The sequence below is a fragment of the Alnus glutinosa genome, chromosome 1 (assembly GCF_958979055.1).
Source record: "Alnus glutinosa chromosome 1, dhAlnGlut1.1, whole genome shotgun sequence".
Classification (NCBI taxonomy): domain Eukaryota; kingdom Viridiplantae; phylum Streptophyta; class Magnoliopsida; order Fagales; family Betulaceae; genus Alnus; species Alnus glutinosa.
In genome coordinates, this window is record NC_084886.1 from 20,652,513 (window position 1) to 20,669,271 (window position 16,759).

At 36.7% G+C, this 16,759-nt stretch overlaps 1 protein-coding gene across 1 annotated transcript; it reads right to left on the reverse strand.

Annotated features, from left to right (window-relative positions):
- Positions 1-693: 693 nt before the first annotated feature.
- On the reverse strand, positions 694-9,120 carry LOC133876652 (putative 1-phosphatidylinositol-3-phosphate 5-kinase FAB1C). The gene is made up of 11 exons (XM_062314907.1): positions 7,677-9,120; positions 6,262-7,059; positions 6,003-6,156; positions 5,570-5,914; positions 4,616-5,374; positions 4,154-4,485; positions 3,933-4,059; positions 3,637-3,801; positions 1,959-3,497; positions 1,560-1,826; positions 694-1,018 (listed from the first exon to the last, which is right to left on the reverse strand). The coding sequence occupies exons 1-11, from the start codon at positions 8,258-8,260 to the stop codon at positions 764-766; spliced, it is 5,325 nt and encodes a 1,774-aa protein (XP_062170891.1). The 5' UTR covers positions 8,261-9,120; the 3' UTR covers positions 694-763.
- Between the last annotated feature and the right edge of the window lie 7,639 nt (positions 9,121-16,759).

Below are 16,759 nucleotides of genomic sequence, written 5' to 3' on the forward strand. Positions count from 1 at the left end.
TCTATCATGCTTGCACCAAACATATCGATGTGAATTTTCCCTTCATTCGCGAAAAGGTGGTAAACAAAGACATTGTTGTCAAATTCATATCTACACATGACCAATTGGCGCATGTGTTTAATAAAGGTCCCACTTCAAACCACTTTTGCATGTTGCATGTTGCATGTTGCATGACAAGCTACAGGTAGTTGAACATTCGTGAATCAAATATTCAAGTTCAAGAGTTTGAATTATCAGCCCAACTGGCAACTGCATAATTCAAACTCAAACATTTGTTGATGTTATCTTTCATTTCAAATTTAAGTGGTAAGTATCATACTGTATCTATCAAGATAGATTTATTGTGACTGTATAGCATTATATATACAAAATCACATCTTCCTGCTTTGGTAATTCAAGCCAAAACATTTTATAATCTTTCAGTTTTGCTCACAAGCCAATAGTTACAGAGGAGAGGTCAAAAAGATTTACGGGGAAAAGGGACAGCATTTTCAAGACACGGAAGTGGAGAACTTTTTTTGTGTTATAAATCTCTCGTTTGGGCTATTTCTGCCCATATACAAAATATTTAAAAAAAAAAAAAAAAAAAAAAAAAAAAAAAAAAAAAAAATTATATAGAGGGATCTTCCTATTTCATTTATCTGCAATTTAAATCCCCCTTCCCTTTTATTAAGGAAAAGATGCCTTCTGGAGATAAAAATTTTTTTAAAAAAAAAAAAAAAAAAAAAAAAGGAAGAAGAAAAAGAAGAATAAGAGAGAAACCTCATGAAGACCATTGATCAGGTACTGTGAGAAAATAGGTATTCATTGCCTTCCGGAATCTTTTCTTGTATTGCTTGGGAGAAATAATTGTTGGGGAAGCATTTTTTGGACCACCAAGTATCCCAGATGCCTTCACCCATGTCTCCAAATGCTTATCCCAGGTATACTGCCTCATGAAATCAATGATCCCTAAAACCAGCTCTTTGCGCTCATCATCCACCCCAACCAGCAGCGAGTAGTCCATAACATCCACAGACTGGAGAAACAAGAAACAAGGTATTAAAAGGGGTTTCAGTGACAACAGTATCTCAAATCCATTTTGTGATCTTTAGGAATCCTAGTCAATTTCGAATGTCACCTCCCCAGAACCTAAATTGACAATAACCTCACCATGGATTTCATACTGGATCACTAGAGTCATGAATGATATAATAATTTTAAAGGAAGATTAAGATTATGTATTATCTGGTGATTGGTGCAGAATTGTCTATAAGATGTTTCAGTTGGAGGAAAAGTAACATTGTACAAACTATGTACACGTAATGTCACTTGTCAGCGTGAAGGTGACTATTTGTACAAAATGCATGGGAGGTCAGCACAATTTCTACAACCTCAAGCAAATTTCAGAAACCTAGAGGACGTCAGCATACATTAAATCCACAACAATATCACAAATCAAACCTTAAAATTTTGTTCTGATATCAGCTGGGTCAGATTTGATGTTGAAGTATTTCAAAGCTGAGTTTAGAACCTTGATGCATTCATATCAATGAGAAGATGGACAAAAAAAAAATTACCGCCAAAAAGGATGTGTCATTCCAGACAGCTCTTTCTAGGCTTCTCTTTGCCCTACTTCCAAGAAATATGGGTTTCGTACGCAATGTTTCCAACAAATTCATATCCAGCAGTACTTTGTTTGTCCCTGTCGTATCTGGATTATAACGGGATCTTGAAGAGCCCTTAAGATCATAGACCCTTGAGATACTTCTCCTGAAAAAAAGGTTCTCCATCACCATCAAATCCATTTTTGTTTCCTTGCCACCTTTAAGGTGTTTAACAGAGACCTGCAATCACATTAACAAGATGAGAATCACAAGAAGAAACTGTGGGCCTTTGCATCATACACCAAGACATTTACATGCATGCATGCACACACACGGGACACCCCAACCAACAAGCAAAAAGTGAGGCCTAACCTGATAAATACCAAGAATTTTGGCAAGACAAGTTGGACTTCCTGAGCTAAGAGAATCTGTCAAATATTTAAAATATTCTGGCGCAAAATCCTCAAAGGAATCCAACTCTATCTTTGTAACTTGTTTGATGATGAACCTTTCATCCAATGACTTGGCAAAATATACATTGCTTTTTCCCCCTTGTGCACTCCAACTCCGGCAGCGGCTCAAGGATCGCACAAAATCCACTTCACTAGGGCAGCATTTTTTTCTAAGAGAGTCAAACTGCTTGGCAAAGTAACAAGTGACTGAAAACTTTAATTTGCTTCCACCAGTCGATGACTCATCCCCAAAAGAAATTGTTAAATGTGGAGATCTTTTGGGATCCTTAAAAAGGGTACCCACAGATGACGAAGCATCTTCAGATCCATAACTACCATGGTGGATATAATCAAACTCCACCGAGCCAAAAGACTGCCAGGCAGAAATGGTGGAAGCAGCAGAATCTTCTTTATTGCTCTCATGGGGACTCCAGCTTCCTTCATGCTCATTCAACTTATTAGTCACCCAGTCAACGTACTCCTTGGAACTAAGGGCATATGAAATTATGCTAGTAGGTTCATTGTCATAAACCGCAATAACTATATCGCTGTAGCCAGTTTGGGGAAGGAGCAACCGAGCCCCTTCAGCTATATGAGATGCGGAGGAGAGAAACGAGGTCGTGGAACCAGGTATTAAATTTAAATTTTGTATCTCCTGTGGCAGTATGTGGGAGTAAGTCCTCGTCATATTGGAAACAGGATCTCTCACCATATTCCTGTAAGCTCCAGAAGCATGGAAAGATCTAAGTGTCGACAAATGCAATGAAGAGGGAGGCAACCCTTTCCGAATTCTCTCTTGGAATCTTAACACCGAATCAAAGGAATTAACTCTCATCGGCGTCATAAGCCTTCTAAAAGGACTGCCATTTTGACTAACCTGCCTGTCACATCCAGCTTGGAGTCCATCTGCATGTGATGTATGAAGAGATTGAGCATTCATTACTAGTTGATTAGTACCTGTCCAAGCAGAATCTATTCTCTCAGACAGATTAGAAACATGGGAAGACAAGCTTTTAGATAGTGTCTTATTTTCAGTAACTTCCCCATCTGAATGTATTTCCTCCTCTCTGTTACAATGACTAGCGGTTAATATGGAGTCTTCAGCAATATAAGGTTCATCGGGTGGTAAATTAGGCATATCATTCTCTGACTGCAAATCATTTCCAGGAGGTTCCTGTAATTTTGATGATTTGGAGTTATTCTCTTCATGCACGAAGTCAAGATTGCCATCCTTATAAGATGAATCACTTTTCAGCTCTTTCAGCTGGGCATAAGATGCATTCCCTTGTGAAGTCTTTGCAATAGAACTCTTTTTAAGAAGCGAGTCCAATGAATAAAGCTGCCGATCCCAAACATGTGAACCAACTAAAAGAGAGCGTCTCAAGCGATTTAATTCCAGAATGTCAACAGCCATCCGGCCTGGTTGTGAAGTCCCCATAATGGCCAGTTGTAGCAAACCCTATTAAAAAAGCAGACTAATTAGAAGCCAAGAGATTTACACCTGAAAATCAAATTAAGAAATAACTCCACAGGCATTTTATGAGGTTTTATGAACCAGAAACCCTGTGATAAGAATAATACATGAAGTGGGTACGTACGTTGTAATCATTTCTTTCCTTTTTAAGCAGGTCTTTCAGCCCCATGATGTGGTCCTGTAACTCATTTGTGTCTGACCATTCATGTCTAAAAGATTTACATTTTTCTTCCAGGCTATCAAGTACATCAGATATCTCCGCATACAAGGTTTCCATTTTTCTAACAAGCTGTAGCAAAAGCCACCATAGGTTACTAAAACAGTGATCCCAAAAACTATCAAAAGATTTTAGCTCTACATTTACTAATTTAGATCAGTTAAACTAATAATGTAGGTAGCAATTTATATTCTTAAAAGCACCTCCACTGCCTCTTTTCTCGTAAACTCATGTTGCAAATTGCCACTGAAGTCTAGCACTGATGGCGGCAAATGAACAGAAAGAATATCAATAGGGGAATAGCGGAAAAATGCAACCATGCTCCCAAACCTGTTAAATGAAAATTTCTAATTTTCAACAATCACCAAACATCACATTCAACAATTGAAAAGTCAACAAGGAATCAAAATCTGAGAAAATTTACCCATAGTAACGAAGACAGTCCCTTTGCAATGAATGACCACAAGGGGCAACACGATTAGCAGTTGCATGGTTTGAGAAGCTAAGTTCCAAGAACTTTCCAAAAGAAAGTCCCCAGGCAGCATCCGACATAACCACTCTACGAGTCGCTGGTGGAACTCCATCTACATGGGCACACCTTAGACATCGGTGCCACATCCATATCTTCCCATCCTGCTCCCCAGGTAGCTTTAAAGAGGGAAGGCATCTCACATTGATTGTAAGATTTCCCTGCTGATGGGTGTAACATACGACATGGGCCTCAGCTGGCTCTTTACATGATCGACAGAAAGATGTCTAGCAATGACAGGTTGCATCAACTACTAAAATTCCACTTATAACCAAGAATTTTTTTATTTTTTAAAAAAAGTTATGAAGTGTAGAAATATAAAAGAAAGTAAGACCAAATAAAACCCCTTAGAGTTACCTGATCAAACAGATCATCACGAAGATATCTCCCCAGAGGCTTATCAAAACAGCCATAGAACTTTATGCGCAGTAGCCGAGAGCGTTCACATACAGTTCCTTTCAGTACACAATGGCTTGAAAATGACACCAATATGCTTTGATGAGTTTCCGTGGCTGAAAAGTATTCACTGGAGATTTCTTTGTCATCCACCCTTTCAGATTTTCTCAATTCATTCATCTCTCCAGTTTGCCCCTCCTCTTGGGCCACAGATTCCTGTGGTTCTGGTTGGGAAAGATTTCTGATAATAGAAGGAAGTGGAGTGGGCCCTTTTAAATCCATGCACAGATCTGAAAAGCAGGACTCCAAACCCACACTAGAAGCTAAATCATCATAGCATGCATTAGCTGGTGCATTTCCAACCCTACAGTTCATGGAACCAGTTGACAAAGGATGAACAGTATCAAGATGCCTAGACAATAATTTCAATCCTTCAAGTTCCAGGTTGAAACCCACAACTTCTTCATCTTGGACAGAGCCATCAGCCACTGCTTGGCAACAGGTTGAAGCAAGAGAATTGGAGATTGCAGAAATAACAAGATCACCCGTTGTTCTCTCTGGCACAGAAATAGAGTGTTTCAGAGTCATCTTAGGCAGACTAGCACCCTCATCAGCAAGAAAGGATGTCTCAAGAGATAAATGATAGGCTGCAAACACTGCATATAGAACAACGTGTTTAACTTTCTTTAGTTCTTGACGACATATGCCCTTCAGCAAGACCTAGAAATGAACCACAACAATCTCATCAGAGACAGAACCAAGTATATTCATAATTTAGACTGAAGCAGCTTATGGAAATCAAGGTCATGAGGTAATACCAACAGAAGTTAGGCAACTAGATATACTGGCAGACAATCCCAATCCATTTAACAAAGATAAAAGGAACCATGATATTTTCTAAATAGAAAACATTACCGTGCAACCTAAACGCCTTGGACAACCTTCAAAAAACATCAAGGTTTTAGAAGGTTTTTTGTTGAACTGATTTGTAGACTCGTGTTCTTCAGAAACTCTCTCCAAACGGAACAGTTCACAATGTCCCAACCGTGCCGTAGAAATATTATCTACTGAGGGAGTAATATGAGCACCAGTGCAGCGGGCTATACGCTCCAGTAATGACCTCTTTACATTCAGCACTAATGAGATTTCCTTCGCTAGCAGCTGATCCTGGGCATATGAAGATACACTTTTTTCTACCAACAGAACATTTGGTCGCAGAGCCTCAATCTTTGAAATAATCACCTTGAGATGATAATTTTCCTGTCCAAAAAATAAAATCTCAGAAGTTTATTCCTATAACTTTTTGTTTCACTGCATGAATTAAAAATTTTGGGAATTAAAAGGGAACCTGCTGTAGTAATGTATCAAATGATGCTAACTGGTTAGGAACTTTCTGATATTCGAGTGCTCCTCCTAAAAGGAGTAACCTAGGACTTTTGTATTGTGAGGTCATGCGCTTATGCTTTATATTTTTGGTACAAACGACTCCCTTTATGAGGGTGCTGCACACAACAAATCCACAACTTAAAGATTAATGACAGACCTACACAAGAAAGAATCTGGACTATTTATAGAAAATCTGCAAAACCTTAAATACATCATCATACCTCTCACTTGGGCTTCCTGATGCTATACATTTAACCTTTACATAAGCAACAGGATCCATGCTGCCTCCTCTGCTAGTATCTGGTTTAACAAAGTTTGCTGCTTGCCATGCTATTGATGTAACAATGTCAAGCCAGTCCTCAGCACCATTCTCTTTGCCCACTTTAATACCTTCCCCCTGTAAGAGCTGTGACACCAGAGCCCTAAAATGCCCCTGTACTACAGCCCTAAGAGGTTCCTTATTACCCTCGTTCTGCTTTTCCTTTGCTGGAAACATACTAGGAAGGCTGCTACTAGATGAGAACATTGCACCTGAATCCCCAATATCATCATCTTCATCGTCGTATGCAAAGAAATTACTCTCCGCCTCATCATTTTCATCATCAGGCGGTGGCGGAAACCAGATGTGACCATTGTTTTCAAAATCCAATGGCCTTTGAGACTTCTCATACTGGCTTCGAAAAATTGACAAGTCATCCGAGCAATCATCATTGTTATCTGGATCCTCAGACCCTAAATCAGGCTTTCTCAAAACAGCCATGGCTTCTTGATTAAAGGGACCATCATTCTGAGAAATAGGGCTTCCCTCTTGCCCCTGCTGTACAGAATGCCCAACTCTTCTAGAAGTAAAATTAATCCTAGAGGGGCTGTCTGAAGGACTTGATCCCACCGACCTAAAACTGTAAAAATCACGTCCAGCACTAAGACTACTTGACTCTATATCTGAGTTGTCACGACAGTACTCACTTGATGGGCTGAAAAATTGCTTCCCAGAATCCTCTGCCTCATCTTCATCGCTCCTACATTAGTAAATAGATATTTACAAACACGTGGACAGATTGACTACTGGAGAAAGCAAAAAACAGAGAGAACAAATAATAATAGATTATGGGATTGTTTTGGGGACACAAGACAAAAAAAAAAAAAACACACTATTATTTGAGTTCGAAAGTATCAACACATACGTTAGTCATATACACAAAATAATAATAGAAGATAACAATGAGGGTACTCGAAAAGAGTAATGTTGTGCCTACAACCTTTTTACATCTTGCTGACACAAGTTAGAGCAACACGAGCCACCAAAAAATATTTAGCAACCCTAATCATATGCTGACTCGTTTCAAAAAGTTGTAAAAAAGTTATAGATGTAGAATTTTTCCCTCCAAAAAAAAAAAAAAACATATATCTTTGTCAGTACTAATTTACAAAGAAAGCAACAAAGAGAACTCATTTCAACTGAAAGTAAAACTTCATAGAACGGTTCATCTCCAGGCAGTTGGTCAATACTTTGAAATAAAACATATGAGAAAATCCAATAACCGTTAACTTCATCCAACAAAGGAAAAACTAATTCAGAAGAACACATAGACATGCAATATAGATATGAAAAAATAAATAAATAAATCAATATTACCTGCAGGGAGAGTGACGAACGGATACAGGAGATGGGTGATCACTAAAAGAGGTCATGCTCCTGCTGGTCATTGCATGGGGAGAATACCCATACTCCCTGGTTTCAAGATAGTGGGCGAGGTGATCACTGTGAATCGATTCGCTATTCATGGAACAACTGATTCCTTCACTAAAATAAGGGGATGGTGGTTCGGGGCTTTCTCGGGGGCTCTCTTGGGGAGAGGCAGAAGGATGTACTTTCTCACTACACTTCCTCCCACCTTCACGCCTCGCACCATTAGAACAAGACTTGCAGGACTTGATAGTCCCCCCACCACCCTCAGCCTTGCTCTTCACACTATCCGATTCCTCAACCACAATTTCATAGCCCCGAATACATTTACCACACAACCACCCGCCACAGCTTTGGCAGTGGTATCTATGAGAAATCTCAGCAAGACTTGCTTTGCACTCACAACACATCTTGCAACCCTTATCAGACATGTTAAAGTTCCTGGACAAACACCGCTGTTCACTTGCTACCCAAGAAATCCAAGACCTAACTTTCTGTATGAGATCTAATGGTGAACTCTCAGTTATTCCCATAAAACAACAATGACCCTATCAGATTCGTATACCTCCTCCCCCTCCTCCTCTTCTAAATTTAGTATCTTACTCTCTTTTTTTCACAAAATTAGACGAAACAAAATATCTCCAACCTCAGACCCGAATTACCCAAATACTTGAGTGTAAAACAAATCAAAAAAGAAAATCAATACAAGTGAAAAATCGATAAACCCCACAATAAAAATGGTGGGTGATTCGGATGTGTTTTCAAAACTCTTTTACGCCCTCGCACACTGACTCTGGTTATTGTTTTCCCTTTTAAGCCTCCAAGAATCACAAAATATATGGGAGGAGGAAATCCACAACACCTACCACCAAAAAAGCCCTAAGATTGATTGCACAAATCTCATACACTATTTACAACAACGAAAAACAAGAATTCCACTTTTAGATTTAATCACAGAACTCCACAAGAAGAACAAGAACGAGCAAAACCCTAGATAATCCTCAGTAGTTAACCGATTCCGGAGTCGTCAAGAATGCATCCGGCGACCGATTCGAGCATCACAACAGGGGCACACTCCGAGAACACCCCACCACAACCATCCAAAACGACAACGAATCGCACATATCAAGAAACAGAGAAGAAGAAGAAGAAGAAGAAGAAGAAGATTATATGCGGAAAAGTATGAGAATCAAAAGAAGGAAACGGAGGAGTACGGAGAAGGTTCCCTCCCCCTTTCCCTTCGCAGCGGAGGAAACGGCTCGCATCTCGATGAACATTATTAACAACAACAGCTTATTGCTTCTCCTTGTTAACACCCCAATACCATCTTTTTGCTTCCTTCTCTTTCTCTTTCTCTTTCTCTCCTCCCACCTTATTATTAAAATCTACACTTGTGTACCTAGTTTTGAAAAAGCACTACTTTGCTTTCTCTAATTTTCCTAATATTCTAATTTATTAGTCCATTAATTACTGTGTCTCGCACTCCTCCTGCTGATTGGTCAGCGTGATGCTTGATTAGGGTTTTAATGGCCTTAATGAATTTTAAATCTCTTTTTTTCTCTTTTTCTTTAGTGTTTTTCTTGTCTTATACGCTATCTTCAACCGATACCTCTCTCTCTCTCTCTCTCTCTGTAGATATCTGACTGTATGTATGAGCGTACATTAGAAAAAGTATTGCCTGCTTTGTCAGCACTAATACATGGATTTTACCGGCGAATTGGAATTGGAATGGGATTGGAAGAGGGGTATTCCGTCGTTGTCCTCGTCTAACTCGCTTGTTTGGGGTGCGTGTACTGCACGCTCCGTTGACAACACCTACAACCTGGTCTTTCTGGCGGGTCAGGTTTACCGGGTTTGATTACTACCCGAATTGTGCACAAGTCTAGTCTTGGTCTAGTCTTAGCCACCGTATCTTCGGATGTTTCTAGTCATAGATTTCGTCCGCTTGAATACGGATAAACCAAACGCCAAATATCATACGCCCAGAAAATAAATGCGAAATATCTGCTGACACCTTTACCTTTTTCTTTTTCTTTTTCTTTTTCTTTTTTCCTTTTTTTCTACCAAAAATTAAAAACATTATCAAATAACTTTAAATTAGGTTATTGTTTTTTTAAGGGTCTAAAAAAATTTAATTTTACTCTCTTTTTTTTTTTTTTTTAATGGAATACTTGAAATTAAATCAGGACCCTTTTGAAAGAGCTACACAAAGGTTATAGCAATTAAGCCAAATCCATAACTTTAAACACCAAGCACTCACAAAAAATTCTAAATTATTTTCATATTTATGACACATCAAAACATATTTTTTAACCATAACAAAAAATAAAATAATAAAAATAATAAAAATAAATCTTTTAAAAAATGTTATCAAACCAACCCGTTACTTGGTGACTTTTAACCATATAATAAATTGTTTCTTAAGTTTTTAATCTTTTTAGTTAATTATTTTGAGTTCTAGCAATATAACAAACTGCTCGTTCAATCCAAAATTACGTCATGTTTTTTTAGGGGAGTGATACCACATAACGCAATTTTATAGGTGAAATTAGTTCATCATAAGTCAAAAAGTTTAAAACCTTTTCTAAAATTTAAATAAATAAAAAAACCAAATTAATTTGCAAACGAGTCAACCCACCCCTTCTTGATCAGAATGTGAATAATGGATAATTGCACTATTGGTCCATGTGGTATGCCATAGTTATTTTTCACTCCCTATGGTTTAAAAAGTTTATAGAAGGTCCTTGTGGTAAGCAATAATTACAAATCGATCCCTAGCGTCAAATTCTGTTAAAATTTTTGACAGATTCTGTTAAATGTCACGTCAGCTCCACGTCAAACCAATAAGAATGAGACACGTGTCCATCTTAATAAATAAATAAATTTATTACAAAATAAATAAATAAACTTATTTTTTTAAAAATTCAAATTCAAATTCAAATTCAAAAAAACAAAAAAGCAAGGGGTGGCCGCGCGCCACCCCCGGCCACCTCTGGGGGTGGTCGCGGCCTCTCCAAAGGCTGGGGGTGGCCATCGAGCCAACCCTAGAAGGTTCAGGGGTGGCCCAGCCACCCCTTGCTTTTTTGTTTTTTTTTTTAATTTTAATTTTAATTTTTTTAAAAAAATAAGTATATTTTTTTTTTAATAAATTTATTTATTTTTATTAAGATGGACACGTGTCGCATTCTTATTGGTTTGATGTTGCGCTAACGTGGCATTTAACAGAATCTGTCAAAAAATTTAACGAAATTTGACACCAAGGATCGATTTGTAATTATTGCTTACCACAATGAACTCTTATGAACTTTTTGAATCATAGGGAGTGAAAAATAATTATGGCATACCACAGGGACCAATAGTGCAATTATCCCTGTGAACAAAGGGCAATAAGGGTTGTCACGACTAAAAAAATATTAATTATATTTGTATTATTATCTCAAAATAATTACTTAAAGTTATCATTAGATCATTGGAGTTTCATAAAGTCATTATTTAGTCTTTCTTAATAAAAAATCAATGTTAGACTTAATACTTATGCAATATATTCATAATTCACATACTTAATGTGATACTTAGCTTTTCTTTTTTTCTTTTTTTTTTGATATATACATGGAAAAGAACTACAGACAACAGAAAAGAAAATTACAACAAAGTAGGGATGGGCACCCAGCACCCCAACAAGGAAAACTTAAGAAACCAAGTACGCGGAGGCAATGTGTGATGACGCAGGCCTATTGATTCATGGCACGGATGCTAAAAACCTGGGTCATTAGTAAAGGTAGTTAAAAGTGTGTAAAGAATTCATAGGACTCAAACACAGTTACATGAGAAACAAAGAAGATGCAAAAAACACAAAGCCTAGAAATACATAAGTGGAAAAATAACCACAACACAGCACCAATTGGTTGGGAGTCACCAGTGTCGGCGCGTGCAGATCACGCTCCAGCATTGGTTGACCTCTCTCTGGTTGATATCGCCACAAACAACCACGTTTTGCCAACAGCAAAGGCGGGGGAAGGCAATGGGGATGGGCGGAGCTGTCACATGCCGGCGAGTGGGAAGCACTCTCTGGCGCGTGCAAACCACGTACCTTGGCGGGGAGGTCCGGAAGGAGAGCGGCTGGCATCAACGAAGCCTGAGGGCAACGGGGAGCACAGTAGAGAGGCACATGTTGTACCAAATCTGGAGCGAAAGTGTAGATCTTGGTTTGAAAACTTTGGTCCAAAAACCAAACTAAATCCGGCAAATGACCCATGGGAGTAGTGTTGTAGAGATGAGAAGCATGAAAAGCAAATAATTTGCTTACGATGAGGTGGATAGGGCTAGAAAGAGTTTTAGCATGATAGGGGTCTTATAAGAGGTGTAAGTAGCAGGGAAGGGGAGGGAAAGAGGAGAAAATTGGAAGAAAAAAATGGGGGAGAGGGGGAAGCTTTGGGCTTCCCTCCCGTGATGATGTGCGCAAAGAGGCTATCAAAGGTTTTAAAGAGAATTGAGACGTTCTCTCTCTAGAATCTTTTAGGTTGCCCTTAATGCCCCTTAGCTTTTTGAAAATTCACAATTTCTCCCATCCAAATATCCTGACATCTTAGTCAGACCACATCTCACTGTAATGTACTGCCATCACTTAGTATTATTAACTTGACTATGATACCAATTTTTACAACTCTTTTTTTAAGGAGGAAATATCAAGTATTAATCAAAGAGAATCATCTTGCTTAGCAACTATATTATTTTGAATAAAAATAGGATTATCCTCCATCCACACCTGATCTAGAGACTCGGAAAGAGTTGCTTTCACCAAACAATTGGCGGTTTCATTTACTTTCCTTCTAATATGTCATACAAACCATGATTGCAAACCATTAGCTTGGCTCGGATATTCTCGATCGATTGACCATACTATCTCCAAAAGGAGTCGCCTTGTCGCAAAGCATATACAATTTCTAACTCATCTCCCTCTATAATGACTCATTGAAGCCCCACGTCTTTGCAAAATTTGGTTGCCTTCCAAGCTACTACTACCAATGCTTCTCTTACTTTTGAATCAATAATAAAGGCATTGTGGTACATATAGTTACTAAAACAAAACATCTATGACTATCACCTCCACACCCATCTTCTTGTTTAGGTTGTCAAGGTCTGCATCCCAATTTATTTTAGCCACCCCCTCAGGAGGCTTCTTCCATCTCTACCTCTATTGCCTATTATTTTTCCTCTGTATTATTTTCATAGAGGTTGCTTGATAGAACTCCTCCACTGAATCTTTGGCACTTTTCACTAATTAAAAGGGGTGTGTCAGATCCTCTCCATAGGCCACATATTTTTGTGGAACAAGATCCTTCTAGCTAATGTTACCATCAATATAGTTTTTCTTCATCTATTTTTTCCATAAGATTCTTGAATAAGCACAAAACACCACTCTCCTCATTGGTTATTTATTTATTTTTATTTTTTTCTATTGCATTCTATCCATACATTTGTTGACGATGAACATCTCCAAATAATATGGCCATTAGTCTTGGGAATAAACCGCAAATAAGGCAAAGGGATCTTGAACTATTCGCTTTTTGAAAATGTTTTATTTTGTGGATTGTAAGTTATTACAAGCCCTCTATAAAATTATTTACCGCTCCTCATACTCTCATCTTCGAAATTTTTCTCCATACCCTACTATAATTTAAGACATTGGAGCATTCTCCTTTCAAATGCGTACTTCTTTCCTTTTCAAGATGGTATGCACTTTTAACCGATAAATTACCATTAGAATCAATTGATCTTTGTTGCCATAAGGGACTAATAGCCAAACTGTAGATTCTCACTGCATCATCGGCATTGAAAATTTCTTGTATCAGATTTATATTCTACCACCTTGTGTCTTCGTCAATTAATTCGTTGACTCTTGCTCTTTTTATTGTTATTCTAAAAGGACTAGAAAAAATTACAATTAGAGCTTCACCAAGTTACTTATATAATTTGTTAGAATATATATTTCATATTTCATTGGTTTATTTTTTAATAATAATATTTCTCATTTAGATCTGATTGGATTTTATATTCTCTTTTATTCTATTTCTTTGTAGGGTTTATTCCCTTCCTTAATTAGTTTAGCTCTACTTTAACTTTATTTGTTCATCACTCCTAGTCTCTCTATAAATTGAGAGCATTATAATACAATTCAGTATAATATACTTCAGTCAAGATGTAGCCCATCTGTCTCTTTTCGCTTTTGCTCTCTCTCTCTCTCATATTATTTTATTTTATATTTTATATATATTTCTACATGGTATCAGAGCCACTATTTTCTTGGTGCCTCTTTTAAGCTTTTGTTCTCCGATGCGCAGTTTTCTTTTCTCCATTTGACCCTTTCTTCGGTGTTTTCTTCACTGTGATAATAGTATACCAAACAGCAAATGCTTCGTTAAGGTTTTTGCATGTGATGGAAATTTTGAGTTCATTTTGGCCTAGTCATCCAGCTCATTTAGTGTTTTTCTGCTCAATTTTGTTGTGATTCATGGCCCAGTTCACCAGTGAACTTTGGCACAATGCGGCTTGGCCTTTCACTGGATTTTTAATGGCCAGTTTCCGTTCTCTTGCATTTCTCCAGTCATCATAGTTAGTTGTGGCTTGGCCCTTTACCATATTTTTTAGCAGCTTGTCTATGTTCTCCGACTGCCACTACTAGCCTTTCTTGTGTGGCACCGCCTTGATCCAACCACCGACTTCGGCAACTTTCAATTTCATCTCTTTCCAAACTCAAGTTTTTAGAAACTTCTACATTGAGTTTGAGAAGAAATGTTAGAATACATATTTCATATTACGTTAGTTTATTTTCTTATAATAATATTTCTCATTTAGGTTTGATTGTAATACCATTTTATATTCTCATTTATTTTATTTCCTTGTAGGGTTTATTCTATTCTTTAGGTTTGCTCAGAGACAGAGCTACATGGTAACTTGAGAGGGGGGCGGGCCCCCCAAGGCCCAAGCCACCCTGTTTTCCCCAATTTTTTTTTTTTTAAAAAAAATATTATAATAATTTTTTGAAAATGAAAATTTTACTCCCTAATTGTTTTTGTTTTTTAGTTTGGCCCTCGTAAATTTCAAATGCTAGCTCCGATCCGCCCCTGGATTTACTTGTTCATCACTCTTATTCTCTTTATAAATTGAGAGCATTGTAATACATTTTAATATAATACAATTCACTTAAGATGTAGCTCATATATACCTCTTTTTCCGTTTCGGCTCTCTCTCTCTCTCCTCTTTCATATTATTCTTATATTTTTATATATTTTATATGTATTTCTACGTAACTAAATTTCACATTGTAAACATCTCCATTATTCCTAAAAGAGCAAGTTAATATTAGAATTAGATATCTTTAGATTAATTATAATAAATTATATTTGTTACAATAAAATTCTTCGGTTTGTTGTCACCGTCGGTCTTAAATAACGGTTCTATCTCCATGCTTTGTACATTATTTTATTTTATTTTTATTTTGAGGTCATGCATTGAACATGTTTTATATATTAATTGCCTGCACGTACGGATGAAATAATATTTGATTAATGAAAATTTATTTAGAAAAGAGACATTTTTAGCATCCACCATCCCCTATTTGGTGCATGAAAGTTGTGGAAGGAGTAGGTGGTGAAGAGTAGATGGTCACCCCCGCCCCCCCCCCCCCCCCCCCCCCCCCCCCCCCCCATGTTGTTTGCAATTGCTGCCCTCCAATAATTTTCTGGTTGTGTGATGTTTTGGGAGTGACAGCAGGTGGGTGAGAGAAAAATAAATGTTATATTTTTTTTTTTAATTTTTTTAATTTTTTTAATGAGAGGAATAAAAGAAAATCAAGAAAAAAAAAGAAGAAAATATGCTTATTATTTAGCTGATGTGTCGCCCTTCATATAGGTTACAAATTATTTTCTAAGATAATTGTAGTAAAAGTTTCAGTGCATTTAATACTTCTTTTAATGAGAGATGTATATTTTATACTCATTGTATCTCAAAATAGGTGAAAGTTTATAAACAATACATATTTCGAAGAAACAAAATAATCATAACAATATTATTGCAATTAATGGGGTAAATGGAATGCAGTTATTTGTAATATTGGCATTCGTATCTACAAAATGTGGATATCACTTTTAAATATTCGCATTCGTGTCATTTTTTATTATCTTCGTTGGTGCGGTTATTAAGTACAGTTATTATCGGTTTTCTGCAAATAGGTAATGAGCATATTTTAAACGCTTTTAAAAATAATTTTGATTTTTTTTGATTTTTTTGATTTTTTTTTTTTTTTTTTTTTTTTGTTCTTTTGGGCTTGTTTTGAAAATATAATGCAATACGAAAAATGTATAAAACCAAAAAAAAAAGAAAAAAAAAGAAAAAGAAAAAGAAAAAGATGATTGATATAACATCAAAATATTCATAGTGATCAATGCTCACAAGAAATACTTTTATGTTTTTTTATTTATGATTTAATGAACATAACAATTAAGCTAATAAACATTAAAAAAAAACATAAATTACAAATCTAACATAAAAAAAATTACAAATTCATTACATAAAAAGTATAAATTGTCTAAATATAACACATTCATAAGTGGATGTTGATGGCGTTATGTTGTATTTAATATATTAACTATAATATATATAAAATATATATTATATACAAAGGGTATGCGGATGCGGTTATTAACCGTATCCGTATACCATAAAACCGTTAGCCGCATCCGCATATGCAGATAGTGGTTTTTGCTAACCGCATCTACATCCACATGTGCTGATAGCAAATAGTAGATAACGGATGTGAGTGGTTAGTATCCGCCTGCATGTACAACCTTAATTGCAATGTGCATACGTATACACCCAAAAAAAAAAAAAAAAAGATTTAAACATTCGAACAATTTTTGTTTTAAAATTTTATATATATATAAAGAGAAATTATATAAATACATCTTTTACATATCTCATTTTCAAATTCAGAATTGAATTTATGGGATCCACAAATTCAATAGTAGATTTGA